At 47.6% G+C, this 20,952-nt stretch overlaps 1 protein-coding gene across 14 annotated transcripts in view; it reads right to left on the reverse strand.

Annotated features, from left to right (window-relative positions):
- The window catches only part of CEP250 (centrosomal protein 250), a 121,166-nt gene that overhangs the window by 34,907 nt on the left and 65,307 nt on the right, over positions 1–20,952 (reverse strand). For 12 of the 14 annotated variants that reach the window (XM_073310071.1, XM_073310062.1, XM_073310065.1 and 9 more), the window contains 3 exons: positions 13,243–13,370; positions 12,877–13,046; positions 8,833–9,012 (listed from right to left, as the gene is read on the reverse strand). In XM_073310071.1, coding sequence (XP_073166172.1) covers positions 8,833–9,012; positions 12,877–13,046; positions 13,243–13,370 — 478 coding nt within the window. The remainder of the gene's footprint in view (positions 1–8,832; positions 9,013–12,876; positions 13,047–13,242; positions 13,371–20,952) is intronic. The other 2 variants (XM_073310060.1, XM_073310068.1) reach the window with 2 other exon arrangements.

Raw genomic sequence — 20,952 nt, forward strand, 5'->3', positions numbered from 1 at the left:
AGGTTCCCGTCCACTTTAGCTTCCCCTACTAATTCTTCCTGGTTTGTGAGCAGCAGGTCAAGAAGAGCTCTGCCCCTAGTTGGTTCCTCCAGCACTTGCACCAGGAAATTGTCCCCTACATTTTCCAAAAACTTCCTGGATTTACCTGTGCAGACGCCATACCACGGCAAGCATGGAGCCCGCTCAGCTCACTGTCACCGTATGTCTCCTGGGTGCTGGCAGACGCGGTACTGCATTGCTACACAGCAGCACCAACCCATTGCCTTGTGGCAGCAGACGGTACAATAGGACTGGTAGCCATTATCGTCATGTCCGAGGTGCTCCTGGCCGTGTCGGTCAGGAGCGCCTGGGCAGACATGGGTGCAGGGACTACATTAGGAGTGACTCGACCAGGTCACTCTCTTTAGTCCTGCAGGCAGTCCTATTGTACCATCTTATGGGGAGCAGGCAGGAAATATGGATGGCTAGCAGTCCTATTGTACCATCTTTTGCTGGGCAGGCAGGAAATATGGATGGCTAGCAGTCCTATTGTACCATCTTCTGCCGAGCAGCCAAGAGATGTGGATGGCTTGCAGTCCTTCTGCACCATCTGCTGCCAGCCAAAGATCCACTTCCTGGACACTACAGTGCTAATAAGCGATGGTCACATAAACACCACCCTATACCGGAAACCTACTGACCGCTATTCCTACCTACATGCCTCCAGCTTTCATCCAGACCACACCACACGATCCACTGTCTACAGCCAAGCTCTACGATACAACCGCATTTGCTCCAACCCCTCAGACAGAGACAAACACCTACAAGATCTCTATCAAGCATTCTTAAAACTACAATACCCACCTGCTGAAGTGAAGAAACAGATTGACAGAGCCAAAAGAGTACCCAGAAGTCACCTACTATAGGACAGGCCCAACAAAGAAAATAGCAGAACGCCACTAGCCATCACCTTCAGCCCCCAACTAAAACCTCTCCAACGCACCATCAAGGATCTACAACCTATCCTGAAGGATGACCCATCACTCTCACAGATCTTGGGAGACAGGCCAGTCCTTGCTTACAGACAGCCCCCCAACCTGAAGCAAATACTCACCAGCAACCACACACCACACAACAGAACCACTAACCCAGGAACCTATCCTTGCAACAAAGCCCATTGCCAACTGTGTCCACATATCTATTCAGGGGACACCATCACAGGGCCTAATCACATCGGCCACACTATCAGAGGCTCGTCCACCTGCGCATCTACCAATGTGATATATGTCGTCATGTGCCAGCAATGCCTCTCTGCCATGTACATTGATCAAACTGGACAGTCTCTACGTAAAAGAATAGGCTTGAATAAAGACTGGGAGTGGATGGGTCATTACACAAAGTAAAACTATTTCCCCATATGTATTCCCCCCTCGCCCCCCAATGTTCCTCAGATGTTCTTGTCAACTGCTGGAAATGGCTCACCTTGATTATCACTACAAAAGGTTTTTCCCCCCTGCTCTCCTGCTGGTAATAGCTCACCTTAAGTGATCACTCTCATTACAGCGTGTATGGTAACACCCATTGTTCCATGTTCTCTGTGTACATAAAATCTCCCCACTGTATTTTCCACTGAATGCATCCGATGAAGTGAGCTGTAGCTCACGAAAGCTTATGCTCAAATAAATTTGTTAGTCTCTAAGGTGCCACAAGTACTTCTTTTCTTTTTAAAAGAAATGAGAAAGTCTACCTCCATGTGAGCAGAATCATTACAGACACCAGCATAAAAAAACCACACAAACCCACACCTACCAAAACAAGACACTCCACTGCACACAATTCTCTCTCAGAGAGAGGATGAGAGAACAAACAACAAGCGACAGATGTATAGTCACATTGCTTAATGCACTACTGGAAGGTATTCAGATATCACAGAGATAAGTGTGGTACAAAACCCTATATAGAAGACAATAGCATCACAAAGACTGAAAACTCCAAGTAACACTGGGCTGATGCCAAAGCATAATCAGTATGGAGTGAATCATGTTAGCAGCTATACATACAGGTCTGAAATAATATATAAGGACCATCATTTTCAAACTTAGAGGCCTAAAATTAGCCGTCTCAATAAGTGGCCTGATTTTCAGAGATGCTGAGCACGTGTAGCTCCTATTTATGTCAATGGGCACTACAGGAGCTCAATGACCTTTGGTGCCTATACATGAATGTTAAGGGACTTATTCCTTCACCCACTTACTTCCCTGGTCCTTCTCGCATGAACAGAGAGCAACAATACCCGAAGTCCAAAGGTGCAAACAATTCGATGTTTATTGGGGTGAACTTCCAGCAAGCATGATTCCAGTTTCCTTCCTTAGTGTCCTCCTTCCCAGCTCTGACACCACAGAGTCCTTGTTCCCATTCCTGCCCTTAGCCAAACATGATTTCCTTACCCCCATTCCCTGTTCCCATTTCCCCCTTTAGTAAAACATGATTCCAATTTCCTTACCCCCATTCCCTGTTCCCATCTCCCCCACCCACACACCCACCCCCTCACTTCCTGATTGACTGCAGACTATATAGTAAAACTTGAGTTCTGCTTAGCCAAACCTTAACCAATCATTTTCCTGAAATTTAACTAACCAATCCTAACATATTGTAACATGATTATGTAACCAATTATATCCCACCATCTTAATTAGTTTATACCCAGCAAAATTAATTATACAGCAGACAGGAACAATCACAGAACCAGACAGAGATTATACAGACAAACAATAGCAAAGTGGGAACTATAATGACAAAACAATACAGAAGTGAGGATTTCACATCCCAGCTGTTGATAAGTGAGTTCTTGCCAGACAGGATGCTATCAAACTAAGTTTCCTTTTACATCTTCTAGGCACTTCCCTTTCTCTGGAGGCGATGGGCATTATCAGGACAGGATTGTATTCCTAACAGCCAAATAGCACCTTCTTTCAATGTGACTAGTTTGCAATGTGAGGATGTGACCGTTCGCTTCCCAGCTTATGGCTGCCTCTGTTGCTTAGCCAAAGGTCTTAGCCTAAGAACAGGGCCTCAGACTGTCACAGTAAGAGAAGGACCTTACACCGGCAGACAGTGATTTTGATTCTTTCTTTTATACCTCTAGAACTAGCTAAGTGATAAGAATACACCTAAATTCTTAGAGTACAGGCCTTTACTGACAGGCCTGAATATCTATATCCTAACAATGAATTTCAAAAGCACCTACACACTCCTAAGTCATGTATCCCATTAATTTTGACTTAGGGGCTTTTGAAAATCCCACCCCAGGGTGGTCAACTTGAGGCATCTATGTCTGAAAATTTGGGAGCAAAGACTAATTAAATTATTCTGAAAGTTATTTCAAAATCCATGGACCTGTGCTATGTGTTATTTCCAATAAAAAAAGAGTGCTACCTGAGATGAACGGAAGGAGCTAAAGAGGGAGATGAAAGGAGGAGTATAAAATTACTGGTATGGGAGTGACTATGCTAAAATTGGTGTTAAACCTCTGAGCATGCCCAGTGTGTGGTAGATACTTTTCAGAAGACTATGCAGACTGATTGAATTGAAGACTCATGAGGCTAATAAAGTGTTTGGCCTTCTCTCCTGATCGACTTGACTCCTGGGAGCTTATTAAATATATGACAGTCTGAAGCTACACAACAGTCCTCCAGGATAGCTCCCTAAATTGGCCACTGTGCAATAGCCCAGTCTCCAAGCGACATATCACATACAAATAGGAAAACAGGAGTATATACTGGTCACTTTTCAGTTTCACAGATATTATTAAGGTCAGAAGGGACCATTATGATCATCTAGTCTGACCTTCTGCACAATGCAGGCCACAGAATCTCACCCACCCACTCCTGCGATAAACCTCACCTATGTCTGAGCTATTGAAGTCCTCAAATCGTGGTTTAAAGACTTCAAGGAGCAGAGAATCCTCCAGCAAGTGACCTGTGCCCCATGCTAGAGAGGAAGGCGAAAAAGCTCCAGGGCCTCTTCCAATCTGCCCTGGAGGAAAATTCCTTCCCGACCCCAAATATGGCGATCAGATGAACCCTGAGCATATGGGCAAGATTCACCAGCCAGATACCCAAAAAAGAATTCTCTGTAGTAACTCAGATCCCACCCCATCTAATATCCCATCACAGGCCATTGGGCCTATTTACCATTAATATTTAAAGATCAATTAATTGCCAAAATCATGTTATCCCATCATACCATCTCCTCCATAAACTTATTGAGTTTAATCTTGAGGCCAGATAGGTCTTTTGCCCCCACTGCTTCCCTTGGAAGGCTATTCCAGAACTTCACTCCTCTGATGGTTAGAAACCTTCGTCTAATTTCAAGTCTAAACTTCCTGATGGCCAGTTTATATCCATTTGTTCTTGTGTCCACATTGGTACTGAGCTTAAATAATTCCTCTCCCTCTCCGGTATTTATCCCTCTGATATATTTATAGAGAGCAATCATATCTCCCCTCAACCTTCTTTTGGTTAGGCTAAACAAGCCAAGCTCCTTGAGTCTCCTTTCATAAGACAGGTTTTCCATTCCTCGGATCATCCTAGTAGCCCTTCTCTGTACCTGTTCCAGTTTGAATTCATCCTTCTTAAACATGGGAGACCAGAACTGCACACAGTATTCCAGGTGAGGTCTCACCAGTGCCTTGTATAACGGTACTAACACCTCCTTCTCTCTACTGGAAACACCTCGCCTGATGCATCCCAAGACCGCATTAGCTTTTTTCATGGCCATATCACATTGGCGGCTCATAGTCATCCTATGATCAACCAATACTCCAAGGTCCTTCTCTTCCTCCGTTACTTCTAATTGATGCATCCTCAGCTTATAACTAAAATTCTTATTAATACCTAAATGCATGACCTTACACTTCTCACTATTAACTTTCATCCTATTACTATTACTCCAGTTTACAAGGTCATCCAGATCCTCCTGTATGATATCCCGGTCCTTCTCTAAATTGGCAATACCTCCCAGCTTTGTATCATCCACAAACTTTATTAGCACACTCCCACTTTTTGTGCTGAGGTCAGTAATAAAAAAATTAAATAAGATTGGTCCCAAAACCGATCCCTGAGGAACTCCACTGGTAATCTCCCTCCAGCCTGACAGTTCACCTTTCAGTATGACCTGCTGTAGTCTCCCTTTTAACCAATTCCTTATCCACCTTTCAATTTTCATATTGATCCCCACCTTTTCCAATTTAACTAATAATTCCCCATGTGGCACCCTATCAAATGCCTTACTGAAATCTAGGTAAATTAGATCCACTGTGTTTCCTTTGTCTAAAAAATCTGTTACTTTCTCAAAGAAGGAGATCAGGTTGGTTTGGCACGATCTACCTTTTGTAAAACCATGTTGTATTTTGTCCCATTTACCATTGACCTCAATGTCCTTAACTACTTTCTCCTTCAAAATTTTTTCCAAGACCTTGCATACTACAGATGTCAAACTAACAGGCCTGTAGTTACCTGGATCACTTTTTTTCCCTTTCGTAAAAATAGGAACTATGTTAGTAATTCTCCAGTCATACGGTACAACCCTTGAGTTTACAGATTCATTAAAAATTCTTGCTAATGGGCTTGAAATTTCATGTGCCAATTCCTTTAATATTCTTGGATGAAGATTATCTGGGCCCCCCAATTTAGTCCCATTAAGCTGTTCGAGTTTTGCTTCTACCTCAGATATGGTAATATCTACCTCCATATTCTCATTCCCATTTGTCATGCTACCATTATCCCTAAGATCCTCATTAGCCTTATTAAAGACTGAGGCAAAGTATTTGTTTAGGTATTGGGCCATGCCTAAATTATCCTTAACCTCCACTCCATCCTCAGTGTTTAGCGGTCCCACTTCTTCTTTCCTTGTTTTCCTCTTAATTATATGGCTATAGAACCTTTTACTATTGGTTTTAATTCCCTTTGCAAGGTCCAACTCTACTTGACTTTTAGCCTCTCTCACTTTATCTCTACATGTTCTGACCTCAATAAGGTAGCTTTCCTTGCTGATCCCTCCCATCTTCCACTCCCTGTATACTTTCTGCTTTTTCTTAATCACTTCTCTGAGATGCTTGCTCATCCAGCTTGGTCTACAACTCCTGCCTATGAATTTTTCCCCCTTTCTTGGGATGCAGGCTTTCAATAGCTTCTGCAGCTTTGACTTAAAGTAATCCCAGGCCTCCTCTGCCTTTAGATCCATAAGTTCTTCAGTCCAATCCACTTCCCTAACTAATTTCCTTAATTTTTGAAAGTCAGCCCTTTTGAAATCAAAAACCCTTATTTAACCACAAAGTAAGCTCTCAGCACTTGCTCTTTACCCTCCACTGACAGCATTCCAGCTCCTGATTTACCTTCTGGCTCCATGCCTTAAAAGGGGGCAGATATTCCGACCCTCAAATCTGTTCCTGTTTTCTGACATCTTCCTCTATAAGGAGGATAAGGAAGAAATAGATACCTACCTTTCTGTAACTGTTCTTCAAAATGTGTTGCACATGGCTATGCCACTGTAGGCGATGCCTCATGCACAGATGTCAGAGGTATTTTTCCCCCTCGGTGGTACCTGTGGCTTGAGTGCCCTCTGTCACTTTGCGCTGCTGTGTACTGGTATAAGAGCATGGAGCTGCCCCCAACTCCCCTCAGTTCCTTCATACTGGTTTGACTCTGATACAGAGTGGGAGGAGGTGGGTTGTGGAACTGACATGTGCAACACATCTTGAAGAACAACACTTACAGAAAGGTAGGTAACAGTTTCTTCTTCTTTGAGTGATTGCACATGTCAGTTCCACTGTAGGTGACACAAATCAACTATGGAGAGGGTTCAGAGTCTATCTGAACAGTGATTGTAAGACCACCCATCTGAAACTGAAATCATCTCTGGACTGACGGGAAATGGAGTAACGAGAAGGGAAGGTGTAGTCTGATGACAAAGTCACTGCTTTACAAATGTCAATAATGGGTACTTGAACCAGGAAAGTTGCAGAAGCTGCTTGTGTTCTGTCTAGCAGAATGCACCTTTACTCGAGATAGTGGGGTTGTGTTAGTCAGTTGATAACATAATGGATGGAGGAAGAGATCCAGGAGGAAATTCTCTGAGAGGAAACTGGACTGCCCTGAATTCTGTCAGCTACTGCCACAAAAAGTTGTGTAGAGGATCTGAACACTCTAGTATGCTCCAGATAGAAAGCTAGAGCCCTTCTCACATCCAATGCCTCTGGTGATGGGGTTTTGGAAATATGTGGGCAAATAGATAGCTTGGTTAACGTGAAACCAAGAGACTACTTTTGTAAGAAACTTTGGGTGAGTCCAGAGATAAACTTTATCCTTATAAAAAACTGTATGGGGGGTGGGTTCTAGTCTCAGAGCTCTCAACTCACCAATCCTTCTGGCTGAGGTGATCGCTATTAGAAATGCCAACTTCATGGAGACGTAGAGGAGAGAGCAAATTGTGAAAGAGTCCCATCAGAATTTCCAGGACTAAATTGAGATCCCAAGGAGGGAAGGGGTCTCATACTTGAGGGTATAATCTGGCCAAGCCCTTCAGCTGTACTGAATCACTTTACCTGTAAGGGGTTAAGTAGCTCAAATCACCTAAAGAAGGACCAATGAGGAAAGAAGATACTTTCAAATCTGGCGGTGGGGAGGTTTTGTTTGTGGCTCTCTTTGTTTGTTCCCTTTCCGGACGGAGAGAGAGACCTGGCAGGTACAACATCTCCTGAAAACATACCTGAAATGAACCATCTAAAATTACAAAAATTGTAAATCAGGCAAGGAAATGTGTTAGGTTATCTTTTCTTGTGGCTTGTGAATTTTCCCTATGCTAAAAAGGTAGTTTAATCCTGTTTTTGTAACTGTGAAGCTGCGTCCAGAGAGGAGTCCTCTGTGTTTTACATCTTTTTATTACCCTGTAAAGGTACCTTCCATCCTGATTTTGAAGGTGTCATTCTTTTACTTTTTTCTTTATAATAAAGTTCTTTTTTTAAGAACCTGATTGATTTTAGTGTCCTAATGATAAAAGGTTTTATCTGTGCTCACATTGCTAACCAATTGGTTGGTATATTATTCTCAAGCCTCCTCAGGAAAGGGAGTAAAGGGGGATATTTTCATAGAATATCAGGGTTGGAAGGGACCTCAGGAGGTCATCTAGTCCAACCCCCTGCTCAAAGCAGGACCAATCCCCAACTTTTGCCCCAGATCCCTAAATGGCCCCCTCTAGGATTGAACTCACAACCCTGGGCTTAGCAAGCCAATGCTTAAACCACTGAGCTATCCCTCCCCCTGACCATTTTGGGGGGATAGGGACTCCACGTGACCCTTCCCTGAATTTTTGTATAAATCACTTGGTGGTGGCAGCAATACCGTCCAAGGACAAGGAAAGGAATTTGTGCCTTGGGGAAATTTTAACTTACACTGGCAAAATATAAGCTTAGGGGGTTTTTCATGCGGGTCCCCACATCTGTACCCCAGAGTTCAGAGTGGGAGGGAACCCTGACAGCCTCCGTGACAAACATGGAGCCTTAAACATAGGCAGTTCAGGGAAGATTTCCCCCACTCTCTACTCTGCGCTGCACGATTGCCCAGCTGTGGAAATTTCATCTTCCTTTACAGTATCAACTATGCATCAGACTTTCATGGGCAATTGCCTGATCTGGTTTAGTAAATCCTAATTTCCTATGCAAAAGAGAAGATATTTTATCACCTTCAAGAGGCCTCTTACTTCTGCATAGACACCTGTATTATGGGAAACTTCACTAGTCAGGAGACAAAAGATGTCTGCTGTTTAAATGAACAAGTTTCCCTCCCAAACCTTTACCTCTTGCCTGGCATTTTCAGCCCTAGCTCGCTCCTCTTCTTTCTGAGATTCCATAGTAGCAGCCTCCTGCCTCAGCTCCAACAGCTTCTTCTCATAAGCACCTTCTGTCTCTGCTCTCTCTTGGGCTGAGAGCTCCGACACCTCTTTCAGCTCTGCGCGGTGCAATTCCTGCTCACTCTTCTAACAATCAGAAAAAGAGCCATTAGGTCCTTCAGACTTAGGCCACCTCCTCATATCACAGCTTGCTGATGTGGCACCAGCCAAAGGACCAGGTCAGATTTCCCTCCACCAACATGAAGCATCAGCAGCATACACATTACTGGCAGTGCTGTGGGTAGGGATAGAAGCAGTTATTTTCCAAGGGGACTCCTAGTGACCTTGGAGGGGAAACAGCACGCCACCTCCCCTCCACCTGCTGAGCCTCCCTCCTGTGAGGATTCTCTCCCTCTGTTCCTGTAGGATTTTCCACATCACCATCCCCAGCATTTGCTTCTACCCTTATTTCCTATTATCCCAGAGCTTAATTCAACATTTTTATTAACGCACAATAAGTGTAAACTGCATACAGAATGAGGAGACCCCCACCCCCCCATGACTCAGGCTGGGCCAGACAGTCTGGAGCTACTCCATGGCCTCCCTCAGCCAAAGTCCAGCAGGAAAGGAGCAGGCTTCCTGTAGCTCTTCTCAGGCTTCTCCTGACTTCTGCATTATTACACCCACTGGGCAACCCGTTGCAATGTGCCAGAGCCTCAGGTGGCTGTTTCATATCAATCTGTGAGCCTGGGCAGAATTTCAACCCCTGGCTGTCAGGCCTTGCATGGGGTTCACCCACCCCTTCTGAACATAGTTGATTGCAGAGCCAGTCCCAGGGCCATCCTGAACTTGGGGTTGGATGTGGTGCCCCATGGCAGGTCACATAATAGCAGCAGCTCGGAAGAGCCTGAGAAAGGAGCCTTTGCACACCTGCAGCAGCCACTTTCAACCACTGCTGCCTGGCCCCAAGCACGGAGTTGAGGAGGAAGGGTACTCATGCCTATCACCAGCCAGCCACTGTCACTGGCTATGTGCTCCCTATGCTGCCTCGACCAGAGGAGTGACTTAATCAGGCATCCACAACTAGCCATTGTATGCAGCCTGTTACTAGTAGCAAACCATAAAGCAACAGTAGCCACAAACAGCATGCATGAAATCCCTCTTCACATATACCAATTGCTGACTAATTTCAGGTAACTGAGCCACTGGGAACAGTCACCATCTGTTTGTGGGTGCAGGGGCTGTGTAAAGAGTTTTATGTGTCCAGTTCATCCTGCCCTACTGTGCCTGGGTGTCTACACTGAGCAATTTCTCCTTCCAATGCCCAATCCTGATCCCACACAGCATTGCTCCTCAAGCACTGGATAAATAAACTGCAATACAAAAAATAAACAAACTGTATTTGATCACATGACAAGTCACATTAGGACAGGGTTAAGGTGAGACAATAAACTCTCTCCAAGGTACTGAGGTACAGCTTTACTTACATCTCCCCTGTGTGTAACTGGGTTGGTTATTTCTAGGGCCCAACCAAATTTACAGCTATGAAAAACGCGTCACGGACCACGAAATCTGATCTCCGCTGTGAAATCTGGTCTTTTTTATACTACAACCCTATGCCATACAGATTTCACAGGGGAGACCGGCTGTGTTTCTCAAACTGGGGGTCCCGATCCAAAAGGAGGTTGCAGGATGTGGGGATTACAAGGTTATTGTAGCGCGATCGTGGTATTGCCACCCTTACTTCTGCGCTGCTTTCAGAGCTGGGTGTCTGGGAAGCAGTGGCTGCTGGCCAGGCTCCCAGCTCTGAAGGCAGCACTGTCAGCAGCAGCACAGAAGTAAGGGTTGTAATGGGTGGTCGGAGAGTGATGGCTGCTGGCTGAGGGCCCAGCTCTGAAGGCAGCAGCACAGAAGTAAGGGTGGTAATGGGTGGTCGGAGAGTGACAGCTGCTGGCTGAGGGCCCAGCTCTGAAGGCAGCGGCACAGAAGTAAGAGTGGTAATGGGTGGTCGGAGAGTGACGGCTGCTGGCTGAGGGCCCAGCTCTGAAGGCAGCAGCACAGAAGTAAGGGTGACAATACCACACCATCCTTACTTCTATGCTGCTGCTGGCGGTGGTGCTGCCTTCAGAGTAGGGCTCCCGGCCAGCAGATGCCACTCTCCGGCCACCCAGCTTTGAAGGCAATACTGCCACCAGCAGAGGCGCAGAAGTAAGGGTGGCAATACCACGACTCCCCTATAATAACCTTGCAATGCCCCCACTACCCCCTTTTGGGTCAGGACCCCTACAGTTAGAACACCGTGAAATTTCAGATTTAAATATCTGAAATCATAAAATTTATGATTTTTAAAATCCCATGACCACGAAATTGACCAAAATGGACTGTGAATTTGGTAGGGACCTAGTTATTTCCTTTCTCTGAGCACATCCGTACTGCAGAGTTAACTCGGGAGATCAGTACCTGCGTTGGCCTAATTCAGGTGTGAGCAGTCACGCTGCAGAGCCATATGAGAGTTGCTGTGTCCACAGTGGTGCTGCACTCACCCATGTGAGAGGCTAAGATTTCTGGCAGCACATCCTATGGTTCTCTGTGCTGCACCTCGCTGAACTGCTCTAATTCTTTCCCAGTGAATTGTGGGAGAACCTGACAATCCCGGGCACACTGGGAGAATTGTGGGAAGACTCTAGAGGACTATCTGCACTTGAGAAGTTTAGCCTGTGTCCTCACTGTAAAGTGGATATGTTACCAACCTGAGTCAAAGTGACACCCGGGCTTAAGCCTACAACCCAGGATGGGTCAGCCAGACCAGGCAGTAAGCACTATCAAGCTTGGGTGAGAAGTCTGAGTTTTCAGCTAGGAGGTGGGTTAGGGACAACATGTGAGTAAGAGCCTGGGTTAACTCAGCAGTTCAGCACTTTGTCGGAACTTCATGCTTTTGTTTCCTGTTGCCCTCAGTCTAATCTCTTCAGGACTCATTGAAGCTCACCTTTGACACCATTATGTTTCTTCTCCCTCCACTGTGGTATTGTCAGCAAATTGTTCACAATTATATTCCCCTTGAACACCCAACAAAGAATGAGACTTGATAACAAACTTCACCTCCAGGGCAATCGCCCAAACAAGCAAAGGCATGAGAGGGAGCTCTACTTGAAGAGCAACACATACTGAGAGACTGTCTTGTTTCACTTGATTGACTCTATGATGCAAGCAGCCCAGGATCCACATGGACCGGCACAGGTCTGCAAACCAAACTTTAGGAACACCATCATCATACACAGCTGTACACGCAGCCATGCAGTGCACTATTGGTGAATTGACAAACCCATATTAAACAGCAACTTTGGTTTACAGCTGGTAAATTATTCATAACATTTATTCCACAAACATCACCCTCTTCTGCTTGAGGAGCATCTGCAAACAGGTTAAAGTTTTCCCAGATTTGTTCATTATTTCATGAATGTTGTGTGCATACACATCATAGTCTATGGATTGCTTAAAAATGGCCCACTGCAAATATCTGCTGTAGAGGATATACTTCTATTTTTCTTTTATAGAATGGATTATGTAACAAAGGATTTTCAAAACTGTCTGAGGGATCTGGATGCCCAATTCCTATTAGAAATTAACAGGCATTGACACTCTTATTCTTACTGTACTTAGTAGCCTTCTATTTTTTGTCACCACCGCAGTCATGATCACAAAGTAATTGTATGAACATAGCCATGTATTGGCAGAAAGTCTGTACATGAAGCACATGCACTTCAAAGGGACAAAACAAAGGGTTAGAGCGTTGGAGTGTCCTAGCTGTCTTGCAGTGAAGTGGAATCCAGCATACAAGGTTTTGTTAGTAAATCATACAAGGCTGCAGTAGCAAACATTGTACATGGATGGTCAGTACAGTGTCTGAGGAGAGCAATAAACATTCATGAAAACATTAAAATGGGTCCAGGGGCTCTTAACCATTAAAACCCACTGGCTTTGCCCTTTGATGATGGCCATCCTACCACCTACCAGCTCTTGCAGGAGCTTGTTCATTTCCTCCTCGTACGCAGCTTGCCGAAGGCTAAGAGTATCTTGATATTGCTGCTCTGTCCGTGAGAGCTGCTGTGCCATATCCTCCCGCTCCTGCTCCATTGTGGACCTCTCTGTTTCCAGCTCACAACGAAGGCACTTCACTTCTCCTGCAGAAGAGGAGACATGGCAAGAGTCTGAACCCCTCTCACTTCCTTGAGCTATTAAGGGCTCAGCTGCACCATGCCAGAGCCTTCTCTGTCCCAGACAGGGAGAGAGCCATGTCCATCTCTCACTCCCCAGTGGCCCCTTTGCCCCATCCACGGAAGGGACATCTCTGGTGGGCTGTGCTTCTCAGCCTCTTACCTTGTATCACCTCTTTGGCCTGGGTGACTGTTTGAACGTTGATTTCCAGCTGACCCCTCGCGACCTCCAGCTGAGACACCTGCTGCTGAGCGTCGAACAGGCTGGATTCTAAGATTTCCTTTGCTGATCTACAGGATATAAATACAGAGCAATAATGAGTCTCTTGTACTTGCAGTGTAGCTGTAGTCATGTCAGTCCCCAGATATTAGAGAGACACGGTGGATGAGATAATATCTTTTATTGGACCAACTTCCATTGGTGAGAGAGACAAGCTTTTGAACTTACACTGACCTATTCTTCAGGTCTTGGATTCTGTACACAGAGTGTCACAGCTATATATATGGTGGGACACATTGTTTATCATAAGTAGTTAACACATATTTCAAGGGACCATTCTAGGTAAAGTAAAGTTAACGGGCCACCTCCATGCAGTCCATTTCCATGCTGATGACACCACTCCCAGAACTCAGTCACCTCTAGGTACAGTGGAGATGATCAAGTGCCCCTCTGCTTGTTTATATACTCATTGCCGAAGCGTTGTCCATCAGGACCTACACTGTGGCATTTTGGAGGACCGGTGGGAATGCTATCCAAGCGTTGTCCATCAGGACCTACACTGTGGCATTTTGGAGGACCGGTGGGAATGCTATCCAAGCCAGTCTGATGGCTCTTGCTTCAAAAAAGTTTGTGTGGTGCTTGAGATCATCCTGGGACCACAAGCCTAGCATTTGCAGGTAGTGTAAGTGGGCTCCCCACCTTGTCCCTGACAAATCTGTCACCAGTGTCATCATCATGGAGGGGACAGACCCCCTTTTTCAGCAAATCTAGCCACCTCTGAAGTTCATGCAGGATATATGGTGGGACTGAGACTTATTCCGTCATTAGGTGTTTGGACAGAGAGCAGACTGTCGTCAGCCAGCAATTTAGATGCTGCAGGCAATGTCTGGCAAGGGACGTCACACATACAGACCTATGACCAAGGAAGCCCAAACATGTACACTCTGTGGTCAGACACTATCAACTGCAGGGACTGGAACCTGTCCTCTGGCAGGAAAGCTTTCACTGAACCTGAGTCAAGCAGAACTCCCATGAAGTCTATCAATTGGCTGAACATAAAAGGCTGAAATGGCAGCCAGGTGAACTCTTATTGATGACATGGACAGGCCCTGCTGTTTGAGGTGGAGGAGGTAGTCCAATATAAGCGGTATAGTGGTGAGTGTCGGGGAAGAATGATGCTGTGCCATCCAGACTGAAAATCTCTTCCACTTGGCAAGGTAGGTAGCCCTAGTGGAGGGTTTTCTACTGTCAAGGAGGACTTGTCTGAGCAGGTAAGCTCCATTGGGTTCAGCCATGGAGCTTCCACGCTGTGAGGTGCAACAACTTGAGGTTTGGGTGCTGGAGGCGACCGTGATCCTGAGTTACTAAGTCCAGGAAGAGCGGCAAGGTGACTGGGACTTCCACAGACAACTTGAGGAGGGATGTGTACCAGTGTTGGCGGGGCCAGGCTGGAGCTATCAATATCACCGAAGCTTCTTCCCTCCGTATCTTGAGGAGCACCTTGTGAATGAGAGGGATGGGCAGGAATGCGTATAGGAGATGATCGCCCCATTGTAATAGGAAAGCATCCGCTATGGAGCCCGGACTGTGATTCCAGAAGGAGCAGAACTGCTGACACTGTTGAGTCATGTGGCAAAGAGGTCTACCTGGGGGAAGCCCCACCACTGGAAGATGGAGCGCACAACATCCAGGCGTAGGGATCACTTGCGGCCTTGGAACGACCTCCTGAGGTAGTCTGCCAACAAGCTTGCAGGTGTATCGAATGCTCTACTCACAAGTCCCACAGCATGAGGGCTTCCTGGCACAGGGGAGAGGAGCATGCACCCCCGTTTGTTGATATAAAACATCGCTGTGGCATTGTCTATCATAACTGAAACACATCTCCCTGTTAGGTGGGCTCAGAAAGTCTGGCATGGTATGTGCACTGCTCTCAGCTCTCTGACATTGATGTGGGGAGCCATCTCTGCCTGTGACCAGAGGCCTTGAGTCCTGAGGTCTCCCAGATGTGCACCCCAGCCCAAGTCTGATGTGTCCATCACCAACAAGAGAGTTGACTGAGGGCTGGCGAAGGGGACCCCCGCACACACCACCTGTGTGTCGAGACACCACAGAAGGGAGTCGAGGATACGGGGAGGCAGAGTCATGACCCTACTGAAACTGCCCTGAACCAGCTGATACACCAAGGCTAGCCAGGATTGGAGCAGCTGAAGTCTGAGCCTGGCGTGTTGCACCACATAGGTACACGCAGCCATGTGTCCCAGGAGTCTTAGGCAATTTCGTGCTGTGGTGGTGGGGAACTGCCTGAGACTCCGAATGATGTCGCTCTTGGCCCGGAACCTCGATTCTGGAAGATATGCCCTGGCCTGGGTTGAGTCCAGAACCACCCCTATAAACTCTATCTGCTGAACAGGGGACAGAGTGGACTTCCCCACGTTCAGGAGAAGGCCCAGTGAGTCAAATGTTGCCATGATGAATTCGACTTGCCCCTCTACTAGAGCCCTAGAGCAGCCTTTGATCAGCCAGTCGTGTAGGTACAGGACTACCTGTACCTGGCGCCTGCGCAGGAATGCAGCCACAACTGCCGTGCACTTGGTGAATATTCGGGGCGCTGCTGACAGACCAAGCGGGAGGACTGTGAACTGGTAGTGGCTGTTGCTCACCACAAACCTAGGTATTTTCTGTGGGACGGAGTTATTGCTATGTGAAAGTACATGTCCTTCAAGTCGAGGGCGGCATACCAGTCCCCTGGATCCAAAGAAGAGATGATGAAGGCCAACAAGACCATGCATAACTTGAGTTTCTTCATTAATTTGTTGAGTTTGCGCAGGGTCTAGAATAGGTCTTAGCCCCCCTCTTTGGCTTTCAGTATTAGGAAATACCGGGTATAAAAGCCTCTGCCCCTGTAAAAGCCTTGGAAACAAGCAGGGAGAACTGGAGGTCCTGGTGATGTCAAGGAACTATGACGTGATCGGAATAACAGAGACTTGGTGGGATAACTCACATGACTGGAGTACTGTCATGGATGGTTATAAACTGTTCAGGAAGGACAGGCAGGGGCAGAAAAGGTGGGGGAGTAGCACTGTATGTAAGGGAGCAGTATGACTGCTCAGAGCTCCGGTACGAAACTGCAGAAAAACCTGAGTGTCTCTGGATTAAGTTTAGAAGTGTGTGCAACAAGAGTGATGTAGTGGTGGGAGTCTGCTATAGACCACCGGACCAGGGGGATGAGGTGGATGAGGCTTTCTTCCGGCAGCTCACGGAAGCTACTAGATCGCATGCCCTGATTCTCATGGGTGACTTTAATTTTCCTGATATCTGCTGGGAGAGCAATACAGCGGTGCATAGACAATCCAGGAAGTTTTTGGAAAGCGTAGGGGACAATTTCCTGGTGCAAGTGCTAGAGGAGCCAACTAGGGGGGGCGCTATTTTTGACCTGCTGCTCACAAACCAGGTAGAATTAGTGGGGGAAGCAAAAGTGGATGGGAATCTGGGAGGCAGTGACCATGAGTTGGTTGAGTTCAGGATCCTGACGCAGGGAAGAAAGGTAAGCAGCAGGATACGGACCCTGGACTTCAGGAAAGCAGACTTCGACTCCCTCAGGGAACGGATGGCCAGGATCCCCTGGGGGACTAACTTGAAGGGGAAAGGAGTCCAGGAGAGCTGGCTGTATTTCAAGGAATCCCTGTTGAGGTTACAGGGACAAACGATCCCGATGAGTCGAAAGAATAGTAAATATGGCAGGCGACCAGCTTGGCTTAATGGTGAAATCCTAGCGGATCTTAAACATAAAAAAGAAGCTTACAAGAAGTGGAAGGTTGGACATATGACCAGGTAAGAGTATAAAAATATTGCTCGGGCATGTAGGAATGTTATCAGGAGGGCCAAATCGCACCTGGAGCTGCAGCTAGCCAGAGATGTCAAGAGTAACAAGAAGGGTTTCTTCAGGTATGTTGGCAACAAGAAGAAAGCCAAGGAATGTGTGGGCCCCTTACTGAATGAGGGAGGCAACCTAGTGACAGAGGATGTGGAAAAAGCTAATGTACTCAATGCTTTTTTTGCCTCTGTTTTCACTAACAAGGTCAGCTCCCAGACTGCTGCGCTGGGCATCACAAAATGCGGAAGAGATGGCCAGCCCTCTGTGGAGATAGAGACGGTTAGGGACTATTTAGAAAAGCTGGACGTGCACAAGTCCATGGGGCCGGACGAGTTGCATCCGAGAGTGCTGAAGGAATTGGCGGCTGTGATTGCAGAGCCACTGGCCATTATCTTTGAAAACTCGTGGCGAACCGGGGAAGTCCCGGATGACTGGAAAAAGGCTAATGTAGTGCCAATCTTTAAAAAAGGGAAGAAGGAAGATCCTGGGAACTACAGGCCAGTCAGCCTCACCTCAGTCCCTGGAAAAATCATGGAGCAGGTCCTCAAAGAATCAATCCTGAAGCACTTGCATGAGAGGAAAGTGATCAGGAACAGCCAGCATGGATTCACCAAGGGAAGGTCATGCCTGACTAATCTAATCGCCTTTTATGATGAGATTACTGGTTCTGTGGATGAAGGGAAAGCAGTGGATGTATTGTTTCTTGACTTTAGCAAAGCTTTTGACACGGTCTCCCATAGTATTCTTGTCAGCAAGTTAAGGAAGTATGGGCTGGATGAATGCACTATAAGGTGGGTAGAAAGCTGGCTAGATTGTCGGGCTCAACGGGTAGTGATCAATGGCTCCATGTCTAGTTGGCAGCCGGTATCAAGTGGAGTGCCCCAAGGGTCGGTCCTGGGGCCGGTTTTATTCAATATCTTCATAAATGATCTGGAGGATGGTGTGGATTGCACTCTCAGCAAATTTGCGGATGATACTAAACTGGCAGGAGTGGTAGATACGCTGGAGGGGAGGGATAGGATACAGAAGGACCTAGAGCAATTGGAAGATTGGGCCAAAAGGAATCTGATGAGGTTCAGTAAGGATAAGTGCAGGGTCCTGCACTTAGGACGGAAGAACCCAATGCACAGCTACAGACTAGGGACCGAATGGCTAGGCAGCAGTTCTGCGGAAAAGGACCTAGGGGTGACAGTGGACGAGAAGCTGGATATGAGTCAGCAGTGTGCCCTTGTTGCCAAGAAGGCCAATGGCATTTTGGGATGTATAAGTAGGGGCATAGCGAGCAGATCGAGGGACGTGATCATTCCCCTCTATTCGACATTGGTGAGGCCTCATCTGGAGTACTGTGTCCAGTTTTGGGCCCCACACTTCAAGAAGGATGTGGATAAATTGGAGAGAGTCCAGCGAAGGGCAACAAAAATGATTAGGGGACTGGAACACATGAGTTATGAGGAGAGGCTGAGGGAACTGGGATTGTTTAGTCGGAGGAAGAGAAGAATGAGGGGGGATTTGATAGCTGCTTTCAACTACCTGAAAGGGGGTTCCAAAGAGGATGGCTCTAGACTGTTCTCAATGGTAGCAGATGACAGAACAAGGAGTAATGGTCTCAAGTTGCAGTGGGGGAGGTTTAGATTGGATATTAGGAAAAACTTTTTCACTAAGAGGGTGGTGAAACACTGGAATGCGTTACCTAGGGAGGTGGTAGAATCTCCTTCCTTAGAGGTTTTTAAGGTCAGGCTTGACAAAGCCCTGGCTGGGATGATTTAACTGGGAATTGGTCCTGCTTTGAGCAGGGGGTTGGACTAGATGACCTTCTGGGGTCCCTTCCAACCCTGATATTCTATGATTCTATGATTCTATGTAGCCCTGAGGAACCTCTTCCACTGCTCCTAGTGAGAGGAGCAACTGCACCTCCTGGATAAGGAGTTGCTCATGAGAGGAGTCCCTGAAGAGGGACAGGGAGGTGGGGTGGGAGGGCCGAGAACTGGAATGAATATCGCCTTTCTACCATGCAGAGCATCCAACGGTCCAATGTAATGCGGGCCCACGCAGGGTAGAAAGGGGATAGATGGGACGAAAAGGTAAGGCGGGAAGGATCCAGTCTTTGAGCTGGTGCATCACCCCTGAGCGCACCTTCAAAAGTCCTGCCTCTGGCCTGAGGAAGGTTTAGACTGGCCAGAGGAAGGATGAGGTCTCTTTCTCTAATTCCTGTTCCTCCTACGCGACCCTTCCTCTCTGCCCTCAGGCTATTAATTCCTCGGGAGTCGTGGAGGCCTGAAGTGTGTCCTCTGAGTCTCAGGTCTGTGAAGGTCCAAGGACTTCAGGGGGACTGAGAGTCCTTGAGGCTGTGCAAACGCAAGTCAGTCTTCTCTGAAAACAGTGATTGACCCTCAAAGGGGAGATCCTGAATTGTCTGCAGCACCTGAATGGTAGGCCCAAGACCTGAAGCCAGCAACTCCTTCTCATGGCCACCCCAATAGCCATCGTGCAGGAGGTCGCGTCCGCTGCATCCCAGGCCACCTGCAGGGAAGCATGGGAGATCAATTTGCCCTCCTCTACTAGTGCGGAGAAGTCCAGTGAACTTTTGCATAGTCCCGCAGGTGTTATAATTGCATCTGCTAACCACCGCCTGATGGTTAGTGATACGGAGCTCTGACCCCCCCAGTCAAGTATATTTTTCTCCCAAAAAGGTCCAACTTTTTGGCCTCATGGTTCTTGGGAGAGGGCCCCTGGTAGCCTTATTGTTCACACTGGTTAGCAGCATCCACTACCAGGGAGTCTGGCTGGGGGTGGGTGTACAAATGTTCATACCCATGCGAGGGAACAAAGTACCTCCACTCATATCTCTTGGCGGTAGGCGGCAGTGAAGACAGGGTCTGCCACAGTGTCTTGGTGGCATTGTCAATCATTTTGATCAGTGGCAGCGCGATACAGGATGGCTCGGGAAGGGAGAGAATATCGGCCATTGGGTTGGCTTCCTCCACCACCTCCACCCATCTCAGCAGCTGCTGAAGGACCCTAGTGTCTTCTAAGGCTGGAGCAGTCGAGGTACCTGTCACCGCCTCATCTGAAGGCAGCCGGTACTGGGGTCTGATCACTGCCCTTGGCCACCCTGGAGTCCCTTGGGGCAAGGAACGATGGCACTGTGGTCAGTGCCACAGTCGGTGCCATGGCCAATGGCACCATGGATGCCGGGATCGGCGCCAGGGTCAGTGCCGAGCTGGGTGCCGCAGCCGCCCCTGGAATGGGGGCAGACACCGGAATGGGGGCTGACGCCAGGATCGGAGTCATGGTCGACGCCAGGATCGGAGCCAGGAAAGGTGCTGAGGACAGTGCGGCACCCTGGCTTTGATGATAAGCCCAGGGAGTCCAGAAGGGCCACTGGGAGGCCTGCCACTGGCCCTGCCAGGGCGCTGAGTAGGGATGATGATCGCGGCAGGAGCAGGATCTTCTGCTCCTGCTAGAGCACAAGGACTCTGCCTCCGAGATCTCTGATTGTGATGACCAGGGAGGAGCAGAGCCTCTTGGTGCTGGGGATCAGTGCCAACTTGGGGACCGGAGCGGCTCCCGGGCAGAAACTCCTGGTGCCAGTGGTTGATGTAACAGGAATGGCCTCATGGCAGACATCATCGCTGGCTTGCCCACAGAATGTACCGGGCCTGGGATCGGTGCCAGTGACCTGTCCCTCCTAGGCCGGGAGGGTGGCACAGTGAGTGCCAATAGGTCTGCTGCCACCTCGAACACCTCCGGCATGGAGGGGAGTTGTATGTCCTTGCAGC

The sequence above is a fragment of the Lepidochelys kempii genome, chromosome 13 (assembly GCF_965140265.1).
Source record: "Lepidochelys kempii isolate rLepKem1 chromosome 13, rLepKem1.hap2, whole genome shotgun sequence".
NCBI lineage: Eukaryota > Metazoa > Chordata > Testudines > Cheloniidae > Lepidochelys > Lepidochelys kempii.